This window comes from Schistocerca serialis, chromosome 9 (genome assembly GCF_023864345.2).
Source record: "Schistocerca serialis cubense isolate TAMUIC-IGC-003099 chromosome 9, iqSchSeri2.2, whole genome shotgun sequence".
Taxonomy (NCBI): domain Eukaryota; kingdom Metazoa; phylum Arthropoda; class Insecta; order Orthoptera; family Acrididae; genus Schistocerca; species Schistocerca serialis.
In genome coordinates this window covers 223,006,458-223,028,423 of record NC_064646.1, presented here as the reverse complement: position 1 = coordinate 223,028,423, position 21,966 = coordinate 223,006,458, and the positions used below count along the sequence as shown (strand labels likewise).

General features: G+C 41.0%; 1 protein-coding gene across 1 annotated transcript in view; it reads left to right on the top strand.

The window, feature by feature from the left end:
* Positions 1–21,966, top strand: part of LOC126419503 (sodium channel protein Nach-like) — a 156,630-nt gene that overhangs the window by 18,290 nt on the left and 116,374 nt on the right. Inside the window, exons 3-7 of the mRNA XM_050086693.1 lie at positions 4,220–4,324; positions 6,065–6,203; positions 6,295–6,425; positions 6,685–6,769; positions 6,911–7,009. Of these exons, the coding sequence (XP_049942650.1) occupies positions 4,220–4,324; positions 6,065–6,203; positions 6,295–6,425; positions 6,685–6,769; positions 6,911–7,009 (559 nt within the window). The remainder of the gene's footprint in view (positions 1–4,219; positions 4,325–6,064; positions 6,204–6,294; positions 6,426–6,684; positions 6,770–6,910; positions 7,010–21,966) is intronic.

Here is a 21,966-nt window from a genome sequence, read left to right as displayed (position 1 = left end):
TAAAAATTCCAAGCTGATCTGTGCGCCTGTGTCATTTAGCACGCGTATTGGTTTGTGGCCTCTAACACCATCGACAACCACGCTTGCCACCTGCGTGATTCCCTTATAAGCTAGTGGGGTCACTATTTTTAATGGGGGCCGGGAGGGGTGGCACTTCCTGCCCTGTGGCCGTTTCCCAAGTTGTGTGGCTGATTTGCATTTCACCTGGAATTTGCAGGCAGTTGTGACCTACTATTTGGACAATGCACGCTTTGGTAACCCATGTTCCTGCACTGATGACAATATGGCATGCGACATTGCTCTGCCACATGTCCTTGTCTGTTACAGGGCCCACACTTAGAGTCGTTCGAAAAGACATGTCGGGGCTCGCTTTGCCGTGCAGAGATGGCCACAAATCAGTTCGCCTCCTCTCTCAAGAGTGCTAATCGCACGGCTTCATGTAAGGTGCGGGGGGAAGCTACCTTGATTTCGCCCCCCTATTTGAGGGTTTATGCCATGAATAAACAAGTCTATCACACAACATTCTGATTCTTCCAACAGAACCTTGTTACAAGCAGAATTGGCACTTAGTGTGGATGTGTGGCATGCGATGCCTATAATCCTGTCGGCGAATGCTTCTAAATCCTCACCCGTTTTTTGCTTAAGGGTGGAAAGCAAGTCATGATAGCAACTAGTACCACGTTTGTCTGTATACCTTTCAATCAACCCTGTTGCAAGGGACTGGAAGGTCTACATCTACATCTACATCTACATTGATACTCCGCAAGCCACCCAACGGTGTGTGGCGGAGGGCACTTTACGTGCCACTGTCATTACCTCCCTTTCCTGTTCCAGTCGCGTATGGTTCGCGGGAAGAACGACTGTCTGAAAGCCTCCGTGCGCGCTCTAATCTCTCTAATTTTACATTCGTGATCTCCTCAGGAAGTATAAGTAGGGGGAAGCAATATATTCGATACCTCATCCAGAAACGCACCCTCTCGAAACCTGGCGAGCAAGCTACACCGCGATGCAGAACGCCTCTCTTGCAGAGTCTGCCACTTGAGTTTATTAAACATCTCCGTAACGCTATCACGGTTACCAAATAACCCGGTGACGAAACGCGCCGCTCTTCTTTGGATCTTCTCTATCTCCTCCGTCAATCCGACCTGGTACGGATCCCACACTGATGAGCAATACTCAAGTATAGGTCGAACGAGTGTTTTGTAAGCCACCTCCTTTGTTGATGGACTACATTTTCTAAGCACTCTCCCAAATTAATTGTTGGTAAGGCGGGTACCAGGTTGAACCTGGTACCCGCCTTACCAACAATTAATTTTATATGATCATTCCACTTCAAGTCGTTCCGTACACATACTCCCAGATATTTTACAGAAGTAACTGCTACCAGTGTTTGTTCCACTATCATATAATCATACAATAACGGATCCTTCTTTCTATGTATTCGCAATACATTACATTTGTCTATGTTAAGGGTCAGTTGCCACTCCCTGCACCAAGTGCCTATCCGCTGCAGATCTTCCTGTATTTCGCTACAATTTTCTAATGCAGCAACTTCTCTGTATACTACAGCATCATCCGCGAAAAGCCGCATGGAACTTCCGACACTATCTACTAAGTCATTTATATATATTGTGAAAAGCAATGGTCCCATAACACTCCCCTGTGGCACGCCAGAGGTTACTTTAATGTCTGTAGACGTCTCTCCATTGATAACAACATGCTGTGTTCTGTTTGCTAAAAACTCTCCAATCCAGCCACACAGCTGGTCTGATATTCCGTAGGCTCTTACTTTGTTTATCAGGCGACAGTGCGGAACTGTATCGAACGCCTTCCGGAAGTCAAGAAAAAATAGCATCTACCTGGGAGCCTGTATCTAATATTTTCTGGGTCTCATGAACAAATAAGGCGAGTTGGGTCTCACATGATCGCTGTTTCCGGAATCCATGTTGATTCCTACATAGTAGATTCTGGGTTTCCAGAAATGACATGATACGCGAGCAAAAAACATGTTCTAAAATTCTACAAGAGATCGACGTAAGAGATATAGGTCTATAGTTTTGCGCATCTGCTCGACGACCCTTCTTGAAGACTGGGACTATCTGTGCTCTTTTACAATCATTTGGAACCCTCCGTTCCTCTAGAGACTTGCGGTACACGGCTGTTAGAAGGGGGGCAAGTTCTTTCGCGTACTCTGTGTAGAATCGAATTGGTATCCCGTCAGGTCCAGTGGACTTTCCTCTATTGAGTGATTCCAGTTGCTTTTCTATTCCTTGGACACTTATTTCGATGTCAGCCATTTTTTCGTTTGTGCGAGGATTTAGAGAAGGAACTGCAGTGCGGTCTTCCTCTGTGAAACAGCTTTGGAAAAAGGTGTTTAGTATTTCAGCTTTACGCGTGTCATCCTCTGTTTCAATGCCATCATCATCCCGTAGTGTCAGGATATGCTGTTTCGAGCCACTTACTGATTTAACGTAAGACCAGAACTTCCTAGAATTTTCTGTCAAGTCGGTACATAGAATTTTACTTTCGAATTCAATGAACGCTTCACGCATAGCCCTCCTTACGCTAACTTTGACATCGTTTAGCTTCTGTTTGTCTGAGAGGTTTTGGCTGCGTTTAAACTTGGAGTGGAGCTCTCTTTGCTTTCGCAGTAGTTTCCTAACTTTGTTGTTGTACCACGGTGGGTTTTTCCCGTCCCTCACAGTTTTACTCGGCACGTACCTGTCTAAAACGCATTTTACGATTGCCTTGAACTTTTTCCATAAACACTCAACATTGTCAGTGTCGGAACAGAAATTTTCGTTTTGATCTGTTAGGTAGTCTGAAATCTGCCTTCTATTACTCTTGCTAAACAGATAAACCTTCCTCCCTTTTTTTATATTCCTATTAACTTCCATATTCAGGGATGCTGCAACGGCCTTATGATCACTGATTCCCTGTTCTGTACATACAGAGTCGAAAAGTTCGGGTCTGTTTGTTATCAGTAGGTCCAATATGTTATCTCCACGAGTCGGTTCTCTGTTTAATTGCTCGAGGTAATTTTCGGATAGTGCACTCAGTATAATGTCACTCGATGCTCTGTCCCTACCACCCGGCCTAAACATCTGAGTGTCCCAGTCTATATCTGGTAAATTGAAATCTCCACCTAAGACTATAACATGCTGAGAAAATTTATGTGAAATGTATTCCAAATTTTCTCTCAGTTGTTCTGCCACTAATGCTGCTGAGTCGGGAGGTCGGTAAAAGGAGCCAATTATTAACCTAGTTCGGTTGTTTAGTGTAACCTCCACCCATAATAATTCACAGGAACTATCCACTTCTACTTCACTACAGGATAAACTACTACTAACAGCGATGAACACTCCACCACCGGTTGCATGCAATCTATCCTTTCTAAACACCGTCTGTACCTTTGTAAAAATTTCGGCAGAATTTATCTCTGGCTTAAGCCAGCTTTCTGTACCTATAACGATTTCAGCTTTGGTGCTTTCTATCAGCGCTTGAAGTTCCGGTACTTTACCAACGCAGCTTCGACAGTTGACAATTACAATACCGATTGCTGCTTGGTCCCCGCATGTCCTGACTTTGCCCCGCACCCGTTGAGGCTGTTGCCCTTTCTGTACTTGCCCAAGGCCATCTAACCTAAAAAACCGCCCAGCCCACGCCACACAACCCCTGCTACCCGTGTAGCCGCAGGTAGGGGCATTTTTCAAGCTCTTGACTGACTGTACATAGTTCCGTGCTTCGCCGGTGAGTTTCATTTTCATCATGATTAAGAGAAATTCATCTGGCCAACCAAAAAGCTTTCTGATGTCCTGGATATTCTGGACAAGCATTTCAATATTCTCGTATGGCTTTCCAGTGAATGCCTGAATAAACACTACTGCTGGAAAGCTCTGCACCAAAGTAGAGGTGGCTACTGCCACAGGTGATTTTGCACTAGTGAGTGGTGGAGTCACCTGCTTCGGCTGTTCCTCCACTAGCACTTGCTTAGCAACATTAGATTGCGGAGAAGCCATTTGAAGATCATCTATCTGTTGCTTAAGCTCCACGTTAGTTAAAATTAATTGATTTATCTGGGTCTGCAGTACCAAGAAGGGATCTTTATCCTCTCCGGTTGCTCCTGCCTCCAATTGCTGCCTGGTGGTCGGCATGTTACAATAGTGTGGGCATCTACACCTAGTGTCACTAGCGACTTACATTATTTGGTGGCGTGCAGACGATGGACAGCGGCGGTGTCGACGAGCAGCGGCAAGCGCGTTGATCACGCGCAGGGGCAGCAGGTGGCGGGCAATGGCATGGACAGCTGCGACAGCGGGGCAGTGTGAGGGCTGCACCCTAGACGCTGGTAAAGGTGGTGACCCATGGCAGCTACAAACAGCGGCGGTGGCGGCGGCGAGCGTGACTACATTGTGGACCTTCCCTGGCTTGCATCCGGCGGCGAACTGCGTCACGCTTGTGGCACGCTAGTGCATGGCCATGCACATTCTGCAATGCGGGTGACCGGCTGGCACGTGCATGGCACGCTGCAGCCTCACCATGTTCGGTCTAGTTTCCTTTACCTGCTCAACCTCGGCCCCTTTGTCGTACTCACACTCAACTGATGAGTTTATTTTACAACCGTAAGGTGGCTCATATCCCACTTCTGGCACCACTTGTTCATCAGGATAGAGGTCAGGAGCGGTGGGCATTGTAAAATGAAAAGTAAAGAAGTTGGAATGGACCCAATTTATTCTTGTAATGATGGATGATGGTACATGGGTGCCTACGTAGGGCTGAGCAGCCCCAAGAGGGGTTGCCGTCTGCTCATCAGGAGGTTTGAGGAGAGAGGCGGAGCTGTTTCCAAGCTGCCCTCACCGATCCTGGCCGCGTCCCCACATGATCACACGATTAGTCTCTGATTGGAGTATTGATTCCGCCAACATGCCTTGCTAGTAGCGTACCCTCGTCAGTGCAACCAACCCATGGGACTAGAGTCTGACTGAGGAGCATGTGGCAGGAATGTGCCGACCACGGTCTTCCGGCCAGCACCTTCCACCTCTGTATGCCCAAACCAGCTACGACCGTACATTATGAATGGAAAAATTATTTTATAAAATTTTATCAGTAATGATCCATCTTGGGGGGTCTCCTCCCTGCACAGATGTCTTGAAAATCAAATTCACCTGATGTGAATCTTGTGGAAACCATCTGGGTCACTTTTAGGAGCCATAACTGCTTATGCAAATCAGCAGCCCATTGTTTAAGAGAATTACATGATTTGTACATAGACATCTAATGCTGTTTACCTCCACAAACTTGCCAACAAACTGTCAGATCCCTGATATGCTGAGTCAGTGATGTATTTCATTCTAAAGATGCACAAACAAGCTATTAAACAGGTGGTCATAACGTTTTGGCTCATCACTTTATATCGCTTTGGCAACAGCTACAACAGACAGTCTGTGGCTGAGAATCTTCTTGAAGAATTAAAAATATATGTGAAAACTCCAACAGTTTACAAAGATAATCAGTCACATCTATTACAGAAGTGGGAACATAGACAATTGAAGCATGTGAATCTTAAATTTAATTTCATACATCAGCTGTATAATGAAGGACATCTGAATGTTCAATACATTAGCTCTGAGGAACAAGTGGTAAATATTTCAACAAAAGCAACTAAGTGCGTACAGTTCAATAGACTGTGTACAAAGATGAGCATATTGAAATTTGCAGATACGTAATGAAATTATCAAATTGAGGAAGTGTGTTGCAGTAATGACAAATTAATAATTGTGCTTTGACTTATTATCTCTTTGTTTTCTATATGTTCTTTCCTCTGTGGTTTTTCTTCTGTCTGTACCTTGTCTTCATGGTTGTATTACAGTTGTAATTGTAATTGTAGTTGCAATTGTTATTACATCTCTAAATACCTGGTAATTTCTAGCATTACTAACATTACGTAATCATTTTAATGAATATCAAAGAAAAAAACATATTTTGTCATGTTTCTTACTAAATATTAAAGAAAAACAATGTTCCTGTGTGCTGTTTTTAACTGAGACAATAAATTATTTTACAGAAAATTTACAGGCAAAATTAATTACAACCAGATTGATTACTGGGAAAATATAGCCTTTTACCAGGGATCGATTATTGAACACAAGAAGTGTTCTGGTGATGTTAACTGCTCTACAAATTATGAAGAAATAATTTGGGAGGTATATACACTTTAGTCTGAAGGAAGCAGGGGAACATCCACCAAACTCTTAGCTGCCTGTCTCTCACTCAATTTTATTTTTGTTTTTCCAGTTTAGATACAGATGTAACAAATTACTTTATGACTGTCACTGGAATGGTAAACCATTTGACTGCTGTCAAAATTTCCTGCCTCTACAAACAGAAGTGGGTCCATGTTTCTCCATTAATTCTGAAAATACCAGGTAACACTTATTAAATTTTGTATAACATTTTAAATGTGCCAGTTTTCTATAGTAAAGTGTATTTTAATTTTAAATGCTTTTATGATCATTTTTTCTTCACTTTTTCAATGTCAGCATAGCACTGTTAATCATTAAGTGCAAACAGTTTCATCATTTTTCTCAGAATATATGCCAATCTATATAGGGGGTAGTTACTCAGGTTGAAAAATAGCAACTAATGTGTGTGTTTCACATTATTTGTAACATCTGGTTATTGCAGAAAGAAGAATGGATTACTGAAGACAGTTTCAAACTATACAACTGGACCTGGTTCACTCTATTTCAAAGTAAGAGCTGCTGTAAAGGTAAGGAAGATGGTGATAAAAACCAAATATGTGAATTCCTATGAAGTAATTACTATACGTTTATCAATAATATCTAAATACAACATTTCACCTTTCTGAGCATAGATTCACTTACAGATTAAAACCTGCTTCATATTTCAGGTTTACATGCACTCAGAAGGAAATGTGCCAACCAACAGTCACTCACTGGATGAAATGTTCAAAGTATTCTATCCTCAGTACCTTGAAGTGTTGTTTACGGTAATTTCAGTCTTTATGTTAGTTGAGTGATATTTGTTGCTGGCAGTTGTTACATTAGAATAAATTTCTTTTTATTGAAATGCTACTCAGATTAGCTAATTAAAGTAGGTTAGATCAAACAATTGAAAGTTCAGGCTGGAATATCAACAATTATGAAAAGGATAAATTGCTGCTCACTGTAAAGATAACACACTGAATTGCAAACAGGCACAATGAAAAGACTTGTTGCAAGATGTGTGTGTTGTACTTGCAATCTCATTAGTGTGTTGCTGTGTGCAACAAGAGAAAGATACGCAAGGCCTATAATTCTGTTCAATACTTTATTTTGACGAGAAGTTTATTTTAAGCTCACATGACAACAGAAAAAATATTATGGAACATTTGCAGTGCCACGAATATTACTAGTTTTTTGGTAACTAAGTGAGGAAAACAGTAATAGCAACAGTAACAGTAACTACTACAGGAATACTAAAATAATCAAAGCAAATTATTAAATTCATGGAGCACATTCTGCAGCAAGGAGAAAGCATCTCACAGTGCTCCTGGCAGTAGTGCACGAACCCTGTTGACATGGGTCGGCTGATCAGCTCATTAACTGACATCTGTTTTCGCTGGCGCCCAGTGTTGCCACACTAGCACCCTTTGTGAAAGCCAAGCACCATCCTTGGATGATGCTAGAAGTGACATCCCTGAAATGTGCTGGGAAGTGTACCCATCATCCGGAATGCATTTATCATTCAATTGGAGCTGGTGATGGTGCCAGTGGGGGTTGCTGCCTGGCGGGCAGAGGTTGCACCTAATTACATTGCAGATGTGAATGTGAAGAGTCTAGTAGTATGAATGCTGGCTTCACTCTATCAGTGGAAACAGTATTCATCTTGCCGTTGATGATAATATCAAATGTTTTGTCGCCTCTAATGGTGATGCGCTGCGGACCAGTATATGGCGATGTGAGTGGTGGTTTGACACATTTACTCGCAACATTATGTGTGTACAGGATCATAACTCTCGGGATACGAATTATTTGTGATGTACAATGGCATGATGCTTGTCGTGGTCAGATCTGTGTCAGCCTTTCTCTGAGGTGGGTGACAAATACTGGTCCATTAACATTGTCCAACGAAATTGCATGTGGGTCCCCGAACTTACCTGGATAGGTGTCTAGATCAGGTTTATATATGTTACATAGGCTGAGCAAAACTAGTGGTAAGGCAGAGGTCCATTGTTATTCATGGCACATGAAGGTGGCTTTAGGAAATCAGTGCCAGTGTTCAATCATTGGCGGGATGATAACTGGTTGTGGTGTGATGCAATGCACCACAAAAGTTACTTGGTTGGGCAAATAGGTCAGATTAGAACTGCCATCCTCTGCCTGTGTGGACAACCAAAATGAGTGATCCAATGTAATACAAAAATAGTGACTAGCATCTCAGTAGATATGTTATCAACTGTAATGGCTTCAGGCCAGTGCATGAATCAGTCTGTTACTGTCAATAGGCAATATTGTCCTTCTAAAGAGGACAGCAGACGTATTACATCAATATGAATTTGGGCAAACCATGTTGTTGTGTCTGAAAATTTGCCCACCAGTGCAGAAACACGGTGAGAAATCTTGCTGTGCTGACACTGTACACATGCTTGAGCCCATGTGCAACAGTCTTTTTTTAGTCCAGGCCATACAAAACGCATACCAAATAGTCTAATTGTTGCCTTCACGCTGGAATGACATAAATCATGTAGACTTTTGAAGGCTTGCTTGTACTGTAGTGCCATAGGAATGAACGGACAAGTTTTCCCAGTTTAAACCTCACAAGATAGCTTTGCATTTGCAGCTGGAATGTCGACTGGCTGAAGTTGAAGGCCAGACGTGGGATCCTGTAAACAATCTTGAAGTTCCAGGTCAGACTCCTATTCTAGGGTTAGCTGCACTAAATATACAGTTTTTGTGATACTGCTCAGTGAGGATAGACAGTTTGCAACAACATTGTTTTATTCATGATATATTCTGTACATCAGTAGTGAACTGTGCAATGAACTCTAGTTGATTACATTGTCTCAGAGAACATTTGTCATTAATTTGCTGAAAGGTATAGGTGAGGGGTTTATGGTCTGTAAAAATCACAAAAACACTAGCTTCCCACTATGTGTAGAAATATTTAATAAACTCATAAATGAAACTTCCTGACAGACTAAAACCTTGTGCCAGACCGAGTTTCAAACTTGGGACCTTTGCCTTTCGAGGGCAAAGGTCCCAAGTTCAAGTCTCGGTCCGGCACACAGTTTTAATCTGCCAGGAACTTTCATATCAGCGTACACTCGGCAGCAGAGTGAAACTCTCATTCTCGAAACTCATAAATCTCCAACAGTTTGTGGTCGTATGTGCTCCATTGTTGCTGCGCACGGGATAGCTTTCATGAAAAGAATGTGAGAGGCTGCGAAGCTCCATCTATATATCTGGCTAGCATCTACTACCAGCATGAGTGGTGCTTCCAAATCCAGATGTGCAAGAAGGACTGTGTCTGCTATACTTTTTTTGGCCACTTTGAACGCATTTTTCATCAACTCTATCCACAATACTGGCATTTTGCCTTTAACCTTAGGACCAGCTAAAGCATTGGTAAGAGACTCTTGGAGTTCTACCACATGAGGTAGGTGATGTTGGTAGAAATTAAGGACTCCCAAGAATCATTACAGTTCTTTAGCAGTTTCTGGCCTTGGAATACTCAATATAGCATCTAATTTCTCCAGTAATGCCAGTGATCCTTCTGATGGAAACCAGTGGCCTAGAAAGGTAACTTCTGTCTGGCCAAAAATGCACTTTGAGGTGTTCAACACTATTCCATATTCATTAAGGCTTTTAAGTACCTCACTCAGGTTCTGTTTGTGTTCTTCTGGAGTTGCTGAAAAGTTAAGTATATCAGCAAGATAAGCAAAACAACACTGCAAGCCTTGCAAAATGGAATTTACAAATCTTTTCTTCCATGTCTGGGCAGCATCTCCAAGTCTGAATGTCATAAACAGGCTTTTGAGCAGACCAAATGGCATTATAATGGCTGTTTTTGGGATGTCTCTTTCAGAAACGGGAATCTGTGTAGATGCCTTTGCACAATCTAATATGCTAAACACCTTTTTTCCACATTTAATGTGTAATTATAATCTTTCAGGAGAGGAACAGGGTACCGATCCAGTATTGTCCTAGCATTCAAGGCTCGGTAATCACCACAAGGATGTCATGCACTGTTCTTTTTTGGCATTAAATGGAGGAATGACGACGAAGGCCCACTAGACGGGCGAATGAGGCCTTCCTTCAACATTGTATTAAATTTCTCCTAGGCAACAATGTATTGGTCAGGAGCAAGAAGCCTGGGTCTACACAAAATTGGAGGGCCTGTGGTAGTATTGATATAATGTACAGTAACGGCCAGTGTTGGTTGGTCTCAGCCAGTGAGCTCCCTGCCACCGTTGGATAAGCAGCAGCCAGCAGCAAGTCGCACTCTTAGCTCACTTATTTGTTTCATAATTTCTTTGCTTGTTTTTGGATACTCGAATAGTTTCATTCACAAATTTCAGGTGTATTATAGTATTTGAGAGTTGTAGCATCGCATTTTAGTACCCGTACAGTGTAAATTTGTGTAGTTGTCAGTCATCTGCTTGTTTTTAACGGCTTGTGAGATAAAAGAGAGGGAAAAAAAATTGTTAGGGGTGGATAAGGACTGCGCCTGTTGTGTACAGATTCAGGGGGAATTGGCCATCGTCCGTAAACAGCTGGAAGCTGTGTTGGCCGTGGTCGATAGGCTCCAGGCTGTTGCCCTAGGCCGCGGTGACATTGAGACACCATAAGTGAGTGCTTTTGCGCCTCTGGAACCTATAGCATTCCCTGGGATCTCTGATGCCACTGCGCCTTCAGATTTCTACGTCCCTGCCTGCCAGTCGACACTTGCCTGACAGTGTTTGGCGATCCATGGCGGTATTGTGAACACCTGGGCAGAAGGCGAAAGTTGGTGCTGGCCGCAAGGCTGTACCCTTACACCTCCATAACAGGTTTGAGGTACTGCCCACTGCTGAGAGTTCTTCAGAGTCAGCAAGGGTGGCCTCGCCTGTTGCGGCAGTAGCTGGTCTTCCTGAGAGGTCCGGACAAGTGCAGAGGGTGGGATTGCTTGTCATTGGGAGCTCCAATGTTAGGCAGGTGATGGAGCCCCTTAGGGATATGGCAGCTAAGGATGGGAAGAAAGCCAATGTGCACTCCGTGTGCATATGGGGGGAGTCATCCAAGATGTGGAAAGGTCTCTTCTGGATGCTATGGGGGGTACAGGGTGCAGCCAACTACAGGTGGTGGGTCATGTCAGCAATAATGACGTGTGTCGCTATGGATCGGAAGAGATTCTCTCTGGTTTCCGGCAGCTATCTGAGTTGGTGAAGACTGCCAGTCTTGCTAGTGAGATGAAGGCAGAGCTCATTATCTGAAGCATCATTGATAGGACTGTTTGCGGACCATTGATTCAGAGCCAAGTGGAGGGTCTGAATAAGAGGCTCAGACGGTTCTGTGACCATGTAGGCTGCAGATTCCTCAACTTGCACCGTAGGGTGGTGGGGTTTCGGGTTCTGCTGAATAGGTCAGGTGTCCACTACACACAGGAGGTGCTACCTGGGTAGCAGGGGCTGTGTGGTGTGGAATGGGAGGTTTTTTAGGTTAGACAGTCTCGGGAAAGATAAAGAAGGGCAAGAATCGACCAAGCAACAGTCGGTATTGCAGTTGTAAATTGTTGTAGCTGTGTTGGAAAAGTTCCAGAGCTTCAAGTGCTGATAGAAAGCACTGAAGCTGGAATGGTTATAGGAACAGAAAGCTGGCTAAAGCCAGAGATAAATTCTGCCAAAATTTTTACGGAGGCGCAAACCGTGTTCAGAAAGGATAGATTAAATAAAGTAGTTGGTGGTGTGTTTGTGACTGTTGGTAGTAGTTTATCTTTTAGTGAAGTTGAAATAGATAGTTTCTGCAAATTACTATGGGCAGAAGTTATACTCAACAACCATACCAAAATAAAAATTGGCTCCTTCTACCATCTCCCCTGACTCAGATGATATAATAGCTGAATGGTTCAAAGAAAACTTGAATCTCATTACAAATAAATACCCCACTTATACAGTTATAATTGGTGGAGACTTCAATCTACCCTCGATTTGTTCGTGAAAATACATGTCCAAAGCCAATGGTAGACAGAAAACATCTTCCAAAATTGTACTAAATGCTTTCTCTGAGAATTACTTTGAACAGTTAGTTCATGAGGCCACATGAATTGCAAATTGTTGTGAAAACACACTTCTACATCTACATCTACATATATACTCTGCAAGCCACCCAATGGTGTGTGGCGGAGGGCACTTTACGTGCCACTGTCAGTACTCCCCTTTCCTGTTCCAGTCACGTATGGTTCGCAGGAAGAACGACTGCCGGAAATCCTCCGTGTGCACTCGAATCTCTCTAATTTCACATTCGTGATCTCCTCGGGAGGTATAAGTAGGGGGAAGCAATATATTCGATACCTCATCCAGAAACACACCCTCTCGAAACCTGGACAGCAAGCTACACCGTGATGCAGAGCGCCTCTCTTGCAGAGTCTGCCACTTGAGTTTGCTAAACATCTCCGTAACACTATCACGCTTACCAATTAATCCTGTGACGAAACGCGCCACTCTTCTTTGGATCTTCTTTATCTCCTCGTCAACCCAACCTGGTATGGATCCCACACTGAGGAGCAATACTCAAGTATAGGTCGAACGAGTGTTTTGTAAGCCACCTCCTTTGTTGATGACCTCTTAGCCACAAATAATCTTGATCTAATAGAGAGCGTCATGATGGATACAGGGATTAGTGAACATGAAGTCATTGCAGCAAGGCTCAAAACCATATCAACCAAAACCACTAAAAATAAACGCAAAATATATCTATTTAAAACAGCACATAAAAATTCACTTGATTCCTTCCTAAGAGAGTCTCCATTCCTTCCTAGCTAATTATGTAAGTGTAGACCAGATATGGTTCAAATTCAAAGATACAATATTGATAGCAATAGATAGATTCATACCACATAAGTTAATAAGAGACAGGACTGATCCACCACGGTACACAATGCGTGTCAGAACACTGTTACAGATGCAACAAAAAAAGCAAGGCAAAGGAGAACGCAAAATCCCCAAGACTGGCTAAGTTTAACAGAAACTCAGAATTTAGTGCAGACATCAATGCAAGATGCTTTTAATAGTTTCTACAATGAAACCCTGTCTCTAAATATGGTAGAAAAACCAGAGAGATTCTGGTCATATGTAAAGTACACCAGTGGCAAAAAACAGTCAATACTGTCACTGCACGATAGCAATGGAAATGTTACTGATGATGGTGCCACTAAAGCATAGTTACTAAATACAGTTTTCCATAATTCCTTCATGACAGAAGACGAAGTAAATATTCCAGAATTTGAAACCAGAACAGCTGTTAGCATGAGTGACATAACAGTAGATACTTTAGGTACTGCGAAACAACTTAAATCACCTAAGAAAGGCAATTCTTCCAGTCCAGATGGTACACCAGTCAGGTTCCTTTCAGAGTATGCAGACTCAATAGTGCCTTTCGTAGCAATCATATACAACTGCTCACTTGATGGAAGGTCTGTTCCTAAAGACTGGAAAGCAGCACAGGTCACAACAATATTCAATGAAGGAAATAGAAGTAACCCATTGAATTACAGACCCATATCACTGACCTCAATTTGCAGTAGGATTTTGGAGCATGTACTGTATTTGAACATTATAAATCACCTTGAAGAAAATGACTTATTGATACATAATCAACACGGATTCAGAAAATATCATTCTTGTGCAACACAGCTAACTCTTTATTCTGTTGAAGTAATGAGTGATCTCGACAAGGGATCTCAGATCGATTCCATATTCTTAGATTTCCAGAAGGCTTTTGATACTGTCCCTCACAAATGACTATCAATCAAACTACGTGCGTATGGAGTATCATCCCAGTTGTGTGATTGGATTCATTATTTCCTCTCAGAGAGTTCACAGTTCATAGTGATAGATAGTAAATCATCAAGTAGAACAGAAGTGATATCTGGCATTCTGCAAGATAGTGTCATAGGCCCTCTGCTGTTCCTGATTTACATAAATGATCTAGATGATAGTCTGAGCAGCCCCCTTAGACTGTTTGCAGATGATGCTATAATTTACCATCTACTAAAATCATCAGACAATCAGTTCCAATTACAAAATGATCTAGAGAGAATTTCTGTATAGTGTGAAAAGTGGCAATTAACACTAAACAAAGAAAAGTACAAGGTCATCAACATGGGTACTAAAAGAAATCTGATAAATTTCAGGTAAAAGATAAATCGCACATATCTAAGGGCTGTCAATTCAACTACATACCTAGGAATTACAATTATGAGCAACTTAAATTGGAAAGACCACATAGATAATATTGTGGGGAATGCGAAACAAAGACTGTGCTCTGTTGGCAGAACCCTTAGGAGATGCGAAAAACCCATTAAAGAGACAGCCTACATTACACTTGTCCATCCTCTGCTGGAATACTGCAGCGTGGTGTGGGATCCTTACCAGGTAGGATTGAAGAGGACATCAAAAAAGTCCAAAGAAGGGCAGCTTGTTTTGTGTTATCATGCAATAGGGGTGGGAGTGTCACTGATATGATATGTGAGTTGGGGTGGCAGTCACTGAAACAAAGGCGGTTTTCTTTGTGGTGAAATCTATTTACAAAATTTCAATCACCAACTTTCTCTTCCAAATGCAAAAATATTTTGTTGACACCCACCTACATAGGGAGAAATGATCATCATGATAAAACAAGAGAATTCAGAGCTCGAACGGAAAGATTTATGTGTTCCTTTTTCCCACGTGTCATTCAAGAGTGGAATGGTAGAGAAGTAGTATGACAATGGTTTGATGAACCCTCTGCCAGCCACTTAAGTGTGAATTGCAGAGTAACCATGTAGATGTAGATGTAGATATAGTGCAGTGTTGTGACATACCTTTTGTGGGGCCCCAGGAGGCCTTGTGATAGCTGGGGTTGTTTGAATTGTTCTAGAATCATGGTATACTCGTCCCTCTTTGACTGGATCAATTTGGTATCATATACTGATGCATTACATCGGAATCCATTGGTAGATAGTTCCATGATGTTGTCTATTAGGTGGGCATTTGCGACATCCAGCAGCAGTCAACAATGTGCTAAGAAATCGGCTCTGTTATGTCCACCAAGGTGAAATTCCACTTCAAGGTATGATGTAATCCCAGGTCCAACTCAATGTGCTGCATTCCATACATCATGACTGTTGAATTATTGGCCACAGAAAGGCAAAATGAGGTGGCTGGCCAATACTTGTGTAACTGGGTTCATAGCAAAATACTTAAATCGGAACCCGTGACCACCAAAAATTTGTGCCCTGTCTTGTCATCTATCATAAAGTGACACAAGGACAGTGACCAATAGTCCAGAGTGATTACTTTTGACTGTTGCTTACAACTGAGAAAGTTACACAGCAAAGTTCACTTGTGCGCCTGTTGTCTGAATTTCCTGTGGTACTAACACATGTCTGCCCAGGTTAAATCTTTGGCCATGGCAGAGTTCGCTGAGGAACAACTTATAGATCTTCTGTGGAATCATCATCTAATATACCTGTCAGAGAGTAGTTTGCCCATGTGCTCACTCAGCGTGTTGACCTTGCTCACGAGACAGTCATAATCCGCCCTCATTACCACCAAGGTGCTATTATACGCCGCAATTTCAGGGCAGGATGTCAGTGCGATTGCGTCTTGAATTCAATCTGCCAGGCCTGCAACAGCATCTAGTGACATGTCCATTTGCGATGCTATAGTGGCATTCATCTGTGCCAGCAGATGGCTGCTCCACAATGTGCATAGTAATGTATCAGGCACTGTGTGCACATCAACTTTTCTTCTTAAATGGCGGAGGTACAGCATTGGTTTTCTCTCACTGACATAGTCTCATGTGAGAACCTGCCACACTCGTTTTTCCTGTGAAGTGGACACTATTTGTATTAATTCAGTCTTTAATTTTGTGTATGATTCCGTGTTCAGAGGCGAAGTTACAAAATCTTGAACCTCAGCTGTGTAGCAGTGGTCCATCTGACTGACCACCATTGTGAACTTAGTGGAGTCAGTGGTCAATCCAGTGCAGAGGAAACTCACTTTCACCTGTGCAAAACATAAGGGTGGGCTGTGGTGCCAAAATGACAATACCCACATGGCCAGTCTTTAAATGGTTGATGGGTTCATCCCACACCAATTTCTGATTCTTGAAGTTCACTGCTAATGATTTGCACTGCTAATTTATCTTTCTCTCTAGCTGTGATAATGTCAGGGTCACCACTGTCACAGATTGTGTGTGTTGTACTTGTGATCTTGTTATCATGGTCTTGTCTGCAACAAGAATAAGATATGTATGAAGTATAATTCTGTTCAACACTTTATTTAGATGAGAAGTTTATTTTAAGCTCACACAACAGCAGGAAGAACATTATGAAACATTTCCAGTGCAACAAATGTCACCAGGTTTTTGGTAACTAAGTGAGGAAAACAGCAACAGTAACAGGAATACTAAAAAGTCAAATCAAATTGTTAAATGCATCGAGCACACGCTGCAGCAAGGGTAAAGCATCTCACAGTGCTCCTGGCGGTCAGTGCGCAAACCCTGTTGACATGCGCTGGCCAATCAGCTGATTAACTGACATCTGTTTCGACTGACACGTGACGTCGCTATAGACTGTTACACACTAAGCTTCTGGCCAAAGCCTTCTTCAGAAAAGAAAGGAAAACACACACACACACACACACACACACACAAATTCACACAAGCAGCCACACCTGCTAGCCACATGACCATTATCTCTGGCCCCTCTGACCAGACTACAACTATTGCATTGAACTAAAGCAGCAGTCCTGACTGGGGCATGGAAGGGGAAGGGATAGCAAGGTATGGGTGGGGGGAGAGAAGAGTACTGTCTGGTGGTGCGTGCAGGGACTAGAAATCAACAGGAAAAGTCTGCTGAGTATAGCATTGAGAGGCTGTAGGAAGGGGAGATGTGTAGCAAAAAAGAAGGAGAACAGCTGTTGGCAGAGGGTGCTGCACAATGACGGTGAGGGGATGTGAAGTGGAAGGAGATGATAGGACAGAAATTGTTGAGTGGAAGATGCAGGGACAGTTGGTTTTTGTAGGTTGAGGCCAGGATAATATTGTGAGTGGAGAATGTGTTGTAAGAATAACTCCTATCTGTGCAGTTCAGAAAAGCTGGTGGTGGGAGGCAGGATCCATACAGCCTGGGTTGTGAAGCAGGCATCGAAATCGAGCATGTTATGTTTAGCTGCATATTGTGCCACAGGATGGTCCACTCTGCTCTTAGCCACAGTTTGGAAATAATTTTTAAAGATATATTCATAATTTAACAGTTGTAAGGAACGTTGGAGTTGAAATTCTTAGTGAGCAAATAGGTATTTCTTGCTAAAGCAATATAGCTCATTTTCAAAGCCCCCTTTCTTCTCTTTTCTGTAAACATTTTATTCTTTCCCAAAAATTTTGAATTAAAAAAAATGTTCATCATCAAAATTCTTGTGGTCCAAAGTATTTGAATCTTCAGTAATTGTTATTTACAAAATTTAGTATCATAGTTTTGTAGCTCAGATTTTTATGATTCCAAATATGTCTATTTTCACTCGGAGAACTTAATAATTTGCCAATTATTAGATGCTGATAAATTCTTTTTGTGGCCATTGTGGTGGCCATTTAAATCCCTGCAGAAGTAGAAATAATGTGTATAAAGCAATTTTGCCTTTTTCTAACCGTCGAGTTCATAGTTAAACAGGCGTGCTTTTTTCTTTACTGTAATTTTGTGTGCTCTGATTTTGTTCTCTGATGTTTTAATATTAAAAACACAAAACAGATTATGAATTTTATTCTTGTGTGCATCTAGAAGTAGCTGTGCAGAACAATACTTCACTCACTGATCCAGCTGTTCACTATCTTCAGGAGAATGCGGCTTCTGCTGAGGAGTTTTGTGTTCTCAACAAGACTCATCAGCAGAAGCAGCATTCTCTTGAAGATGGCAAACAGTTGGGTAGCCAAAATATTGAACTGAGTTGATTTTAGGATCTGGCAGCAGAGGCGAAGAGACTTTCACGGCTTATTATGCTGAGAAAGCCTACGAAGTCACAATACTTCAGTCAGTAGGCAGTACTATTCATAATATTAACATCTATATGTTACTATTAAAAAAGTCTGTGTTAAATAGCCAACTTGGCAATGCTTCTAAGCCATTATTGGCCAAAATGGACAATTCTGTTTTGATTCAATTTTTAGCTACTTAGCAAATTGTAAATTTCATGCTACAAGTCAAAAAGATCTTAGTAGTTAATGTGCACAGTAAATACAGAGAAGTTGTAGTGAAAGTGATATGATGACCTGTGATACATGAAATAGATAAATTCATAAAAAAGCTGATCATCAGAACGTTTCTGGTACCAATGAAAGTGGAAAGATTTCAAGTTAATTTCTAAGTATTAAATGCTGCCCCTTTGGTGAGGACATGTTCCCAGATTTTTCCAAAAAAGAACATGAAACTTAAAGTTTGTTTGGCTTTCAAGTTGCAACAAAATATACAGGATGCACCAGAAAAACTCGACAGCTTTGAAAACAATACAATAATTCAGGGGAAAGTGTATTTTTTTTTATATATAACAGTTCAGTCTGTTTTATGGAGACTAAAATTTAGTAAGTCTCCACCATACTGAATAATGCTTCCATTTATTTTGTTTTGAAGAAATATCATAACTCGCTACACATATCATTTGGAATCCTCTGAATGTATTCACAGATTCATTCTTTTAGTTTGTCGACATTGGTGGAGCATTGTTATCCTCACAAAAAACGATTTTGTGCTGTCAGTAATGCAAAAAGCAATCAAGTTGATGTCTATAAAGTGAGAAATGCCTCAAAACATTTCATTAAGGGTTCTGATGAAAATATGTGTAGTATTGACTGTTGCTCGATCTTGCTGGAACCATAGGTGATGATGGGGATTGACTCCAGGATACAAAAATGTTGCAACATGGCTGCATAGTGATCATGGCATCTAGTATTACAGCACCAGGTTGTAGATTTCTTGTAAATGGAAAAACTGCCAGGTGCTTTTGGCACACCCACTATACAGATAGTGGTTTCAGTCTTTTATTTAGCTTCAACTATAGGTAATGAAGTGAGATACTGCTATTTATTATAAAAAGTGTCTTTATTGTCACACCACCGCCAGAATCAAATCCAAATTTGGAAGTGGTCTCATCAATGAAATGCAACACATATTACTGAAAGCTTGTTTATTAAGAACACCAACATACAGCTAGAACAGAACTGACCTCATGTATGGAGAGTGCAGTTACTTGTACAAACTTCAGATATTCCAGGAATTTACACATAAAAAAATATTCCAACATATACAAACATAAGATATTTCAAGAAACTTTCAGACATGACAAATACTAATTAACAAATAATTGATAATGGGCAGATTTAAACTGGTGACTCATCCCACCCCAGGTAGTGTTACTAGCCACTACACTACAGGGAGTGTACCTCAGCTCACAACAATGCTTCCTGGGGAAATAGCAACCTGTAGTTTCAGAAGTTATCACTGAAGCAAACTGAAAAACCCTGGATCTAGAGCTTGTTAGTGATCCTCTGTGTGGAGGAGCTGATGGTTCCTCACATTCTGGTCATTTTGTTACATCCTTTTCACTATGATGAGCATCAAAGGTAGCCCTCCTGTCAAAGCTTCAGAATCACTGAGCAGGTTGTCAGTTTTTTTGAACCTCACATTACTGATTTGCATCTCTGGACTGTAATAGTGCTTGATACAGAGAACAAGGTTGATGTCTCTGTGTTTTTGTCTTCTTGATGAATGACCATAACACTCAACTTGATATGTGAAATCTGACAAGCAGCATAGGGATATGATACAACCCAAAGTAATGCTTTAGTAATTTTTCTGATAGTTCCACTTTTCTCACAGGTGTAAAAGACCACGCTGTATCTCACTGGCCAGTTCTTGACTTTATAGTGCTCTCAATCTTTCTCCTAGGCATCCAGAGACCTTATATGAGCCAGCTACTTTGCTTCTTCAGTCCTGATGATGATGTTCTTCATGTAGTCATTCTGAGTATTATCTTGTTGACACAGGAACACTGTGTTCATTGTTGCATCAGCCTTGCAACCATGGAGCAGAAAAAATGGTCTGAAGCCTTAGTGTTTTGCTTTACTGTGTTGTATACAAATGACATGGCAGTCGGTATTGTATTCCAATATCTCTGTTTGACATCATTATAAATCAAGAGCACATCTGACAATATCTTATTAAAGCATTCTGTGAGACCATTCATCTATGGATGGTAGGCAGTTATTATCCTGTGGGTGATGTCATGACATGAAATTACCTCTGATACTAGTCTTATCTGGAAAACTTTTCCACAAGATCATCACAAGGGTTGCTTAAAAATAATGTCTTCTGCAAAGAATTTTGCGATTTCCAAAGCTTTAGCAGTTGGCACAGCTTTGATGATAACATAGCAATAAGTTTGCCAATGCAGACTATTATCTGTTCAGTCAAATTTGTTGCTTTTCCAGTAAGAATTTATTACTGTCAGTAACACTATTATTTAAATTAATTACTACAGTAAACTTTCTAATTATGACAGCTAATTGCTCACAAATCACCACTGATAATATCTTTAGAGGAAGATCTAATGAAAAAATGTTATATTATTAAAGCAACAGCCAATGGCCTCTCAGACCATGATATGCAATTCCTTTTGTTAAATGTTAAGAGATAATGGGGTATAATATATACTAAATTTGAGTTCAAGATGGCAGCCAGTAAGCAAAAAATTTATTATTTTGGGACACTCACAAAAGATATGAACTGGAGTGATGTATATAGTGCTTTTGGTGTGAATGAAAAATGCAACACTCTTATTAGTTAAGTCCTTATCTCACCTGAATACTGTTTTCCATGAAAACTAACCCAGATTAGACCAAAGTCTACAAAGAAGTCTTGAGTACTTAAGGAATAAAGGTATCTTGTAAAACAAAGAGGAAACTGTATTCATCATTCAGAAACATCTCTGATGTTGATGCTGTAGCTCTTTACAAAACATATTACAAAATTTTGCAGATAGCAATATGGACATGAAAAACAAATACATTATGAAAAAAGGATAATCACTTCAGATAGCAAAATAAGACAATATGGGATACTGAAGGAGGAGATTGGTAGAACCAAACATGAAGAGTAGCAGACAGCATTAAGAGTAAACAATACATTGGTTACAGATGTGTGCAGTTTGCAAAACCTTTTAACAAGCATTTTATTACTGTTACTGAAAAGATGGGATTGTTAGATTCAGTAGATGCTGTCGTGGAATATTTCAGACCTGTCACTACAAACAACTTCAGTAATATGAATATGACCCTTATTATACCAGTAGAACTAATGTCCACCGTAAAAAAATTAAAATAAAAAAATACTAAAGGTCATGATAAAATATCAACAAAGTTAATTAAAGATTGGGCTTGTGACTTTAGTAACATATTAAGTTACCATTTATCAGTGGAACATATTCTGAATGTTTGAAGTATGATGATGTTATGCTTTTATTTAACAAGGGAGATAAAGAAATACAGTGAAATCGCTATCCAATTTTCCTTCTATCAGCATTCTTGAAAATTTTAGCAAAGAAGTTATGTAATAGGCTTCTGACATCAAATAATATTTTGCCATCATCACAGTGTGGATTTCTATAGGGTTTTGATATTGACAAGGCTATCTACACATACAGTGAATGTATTTAATTCATTTGGCAGTACATAATAG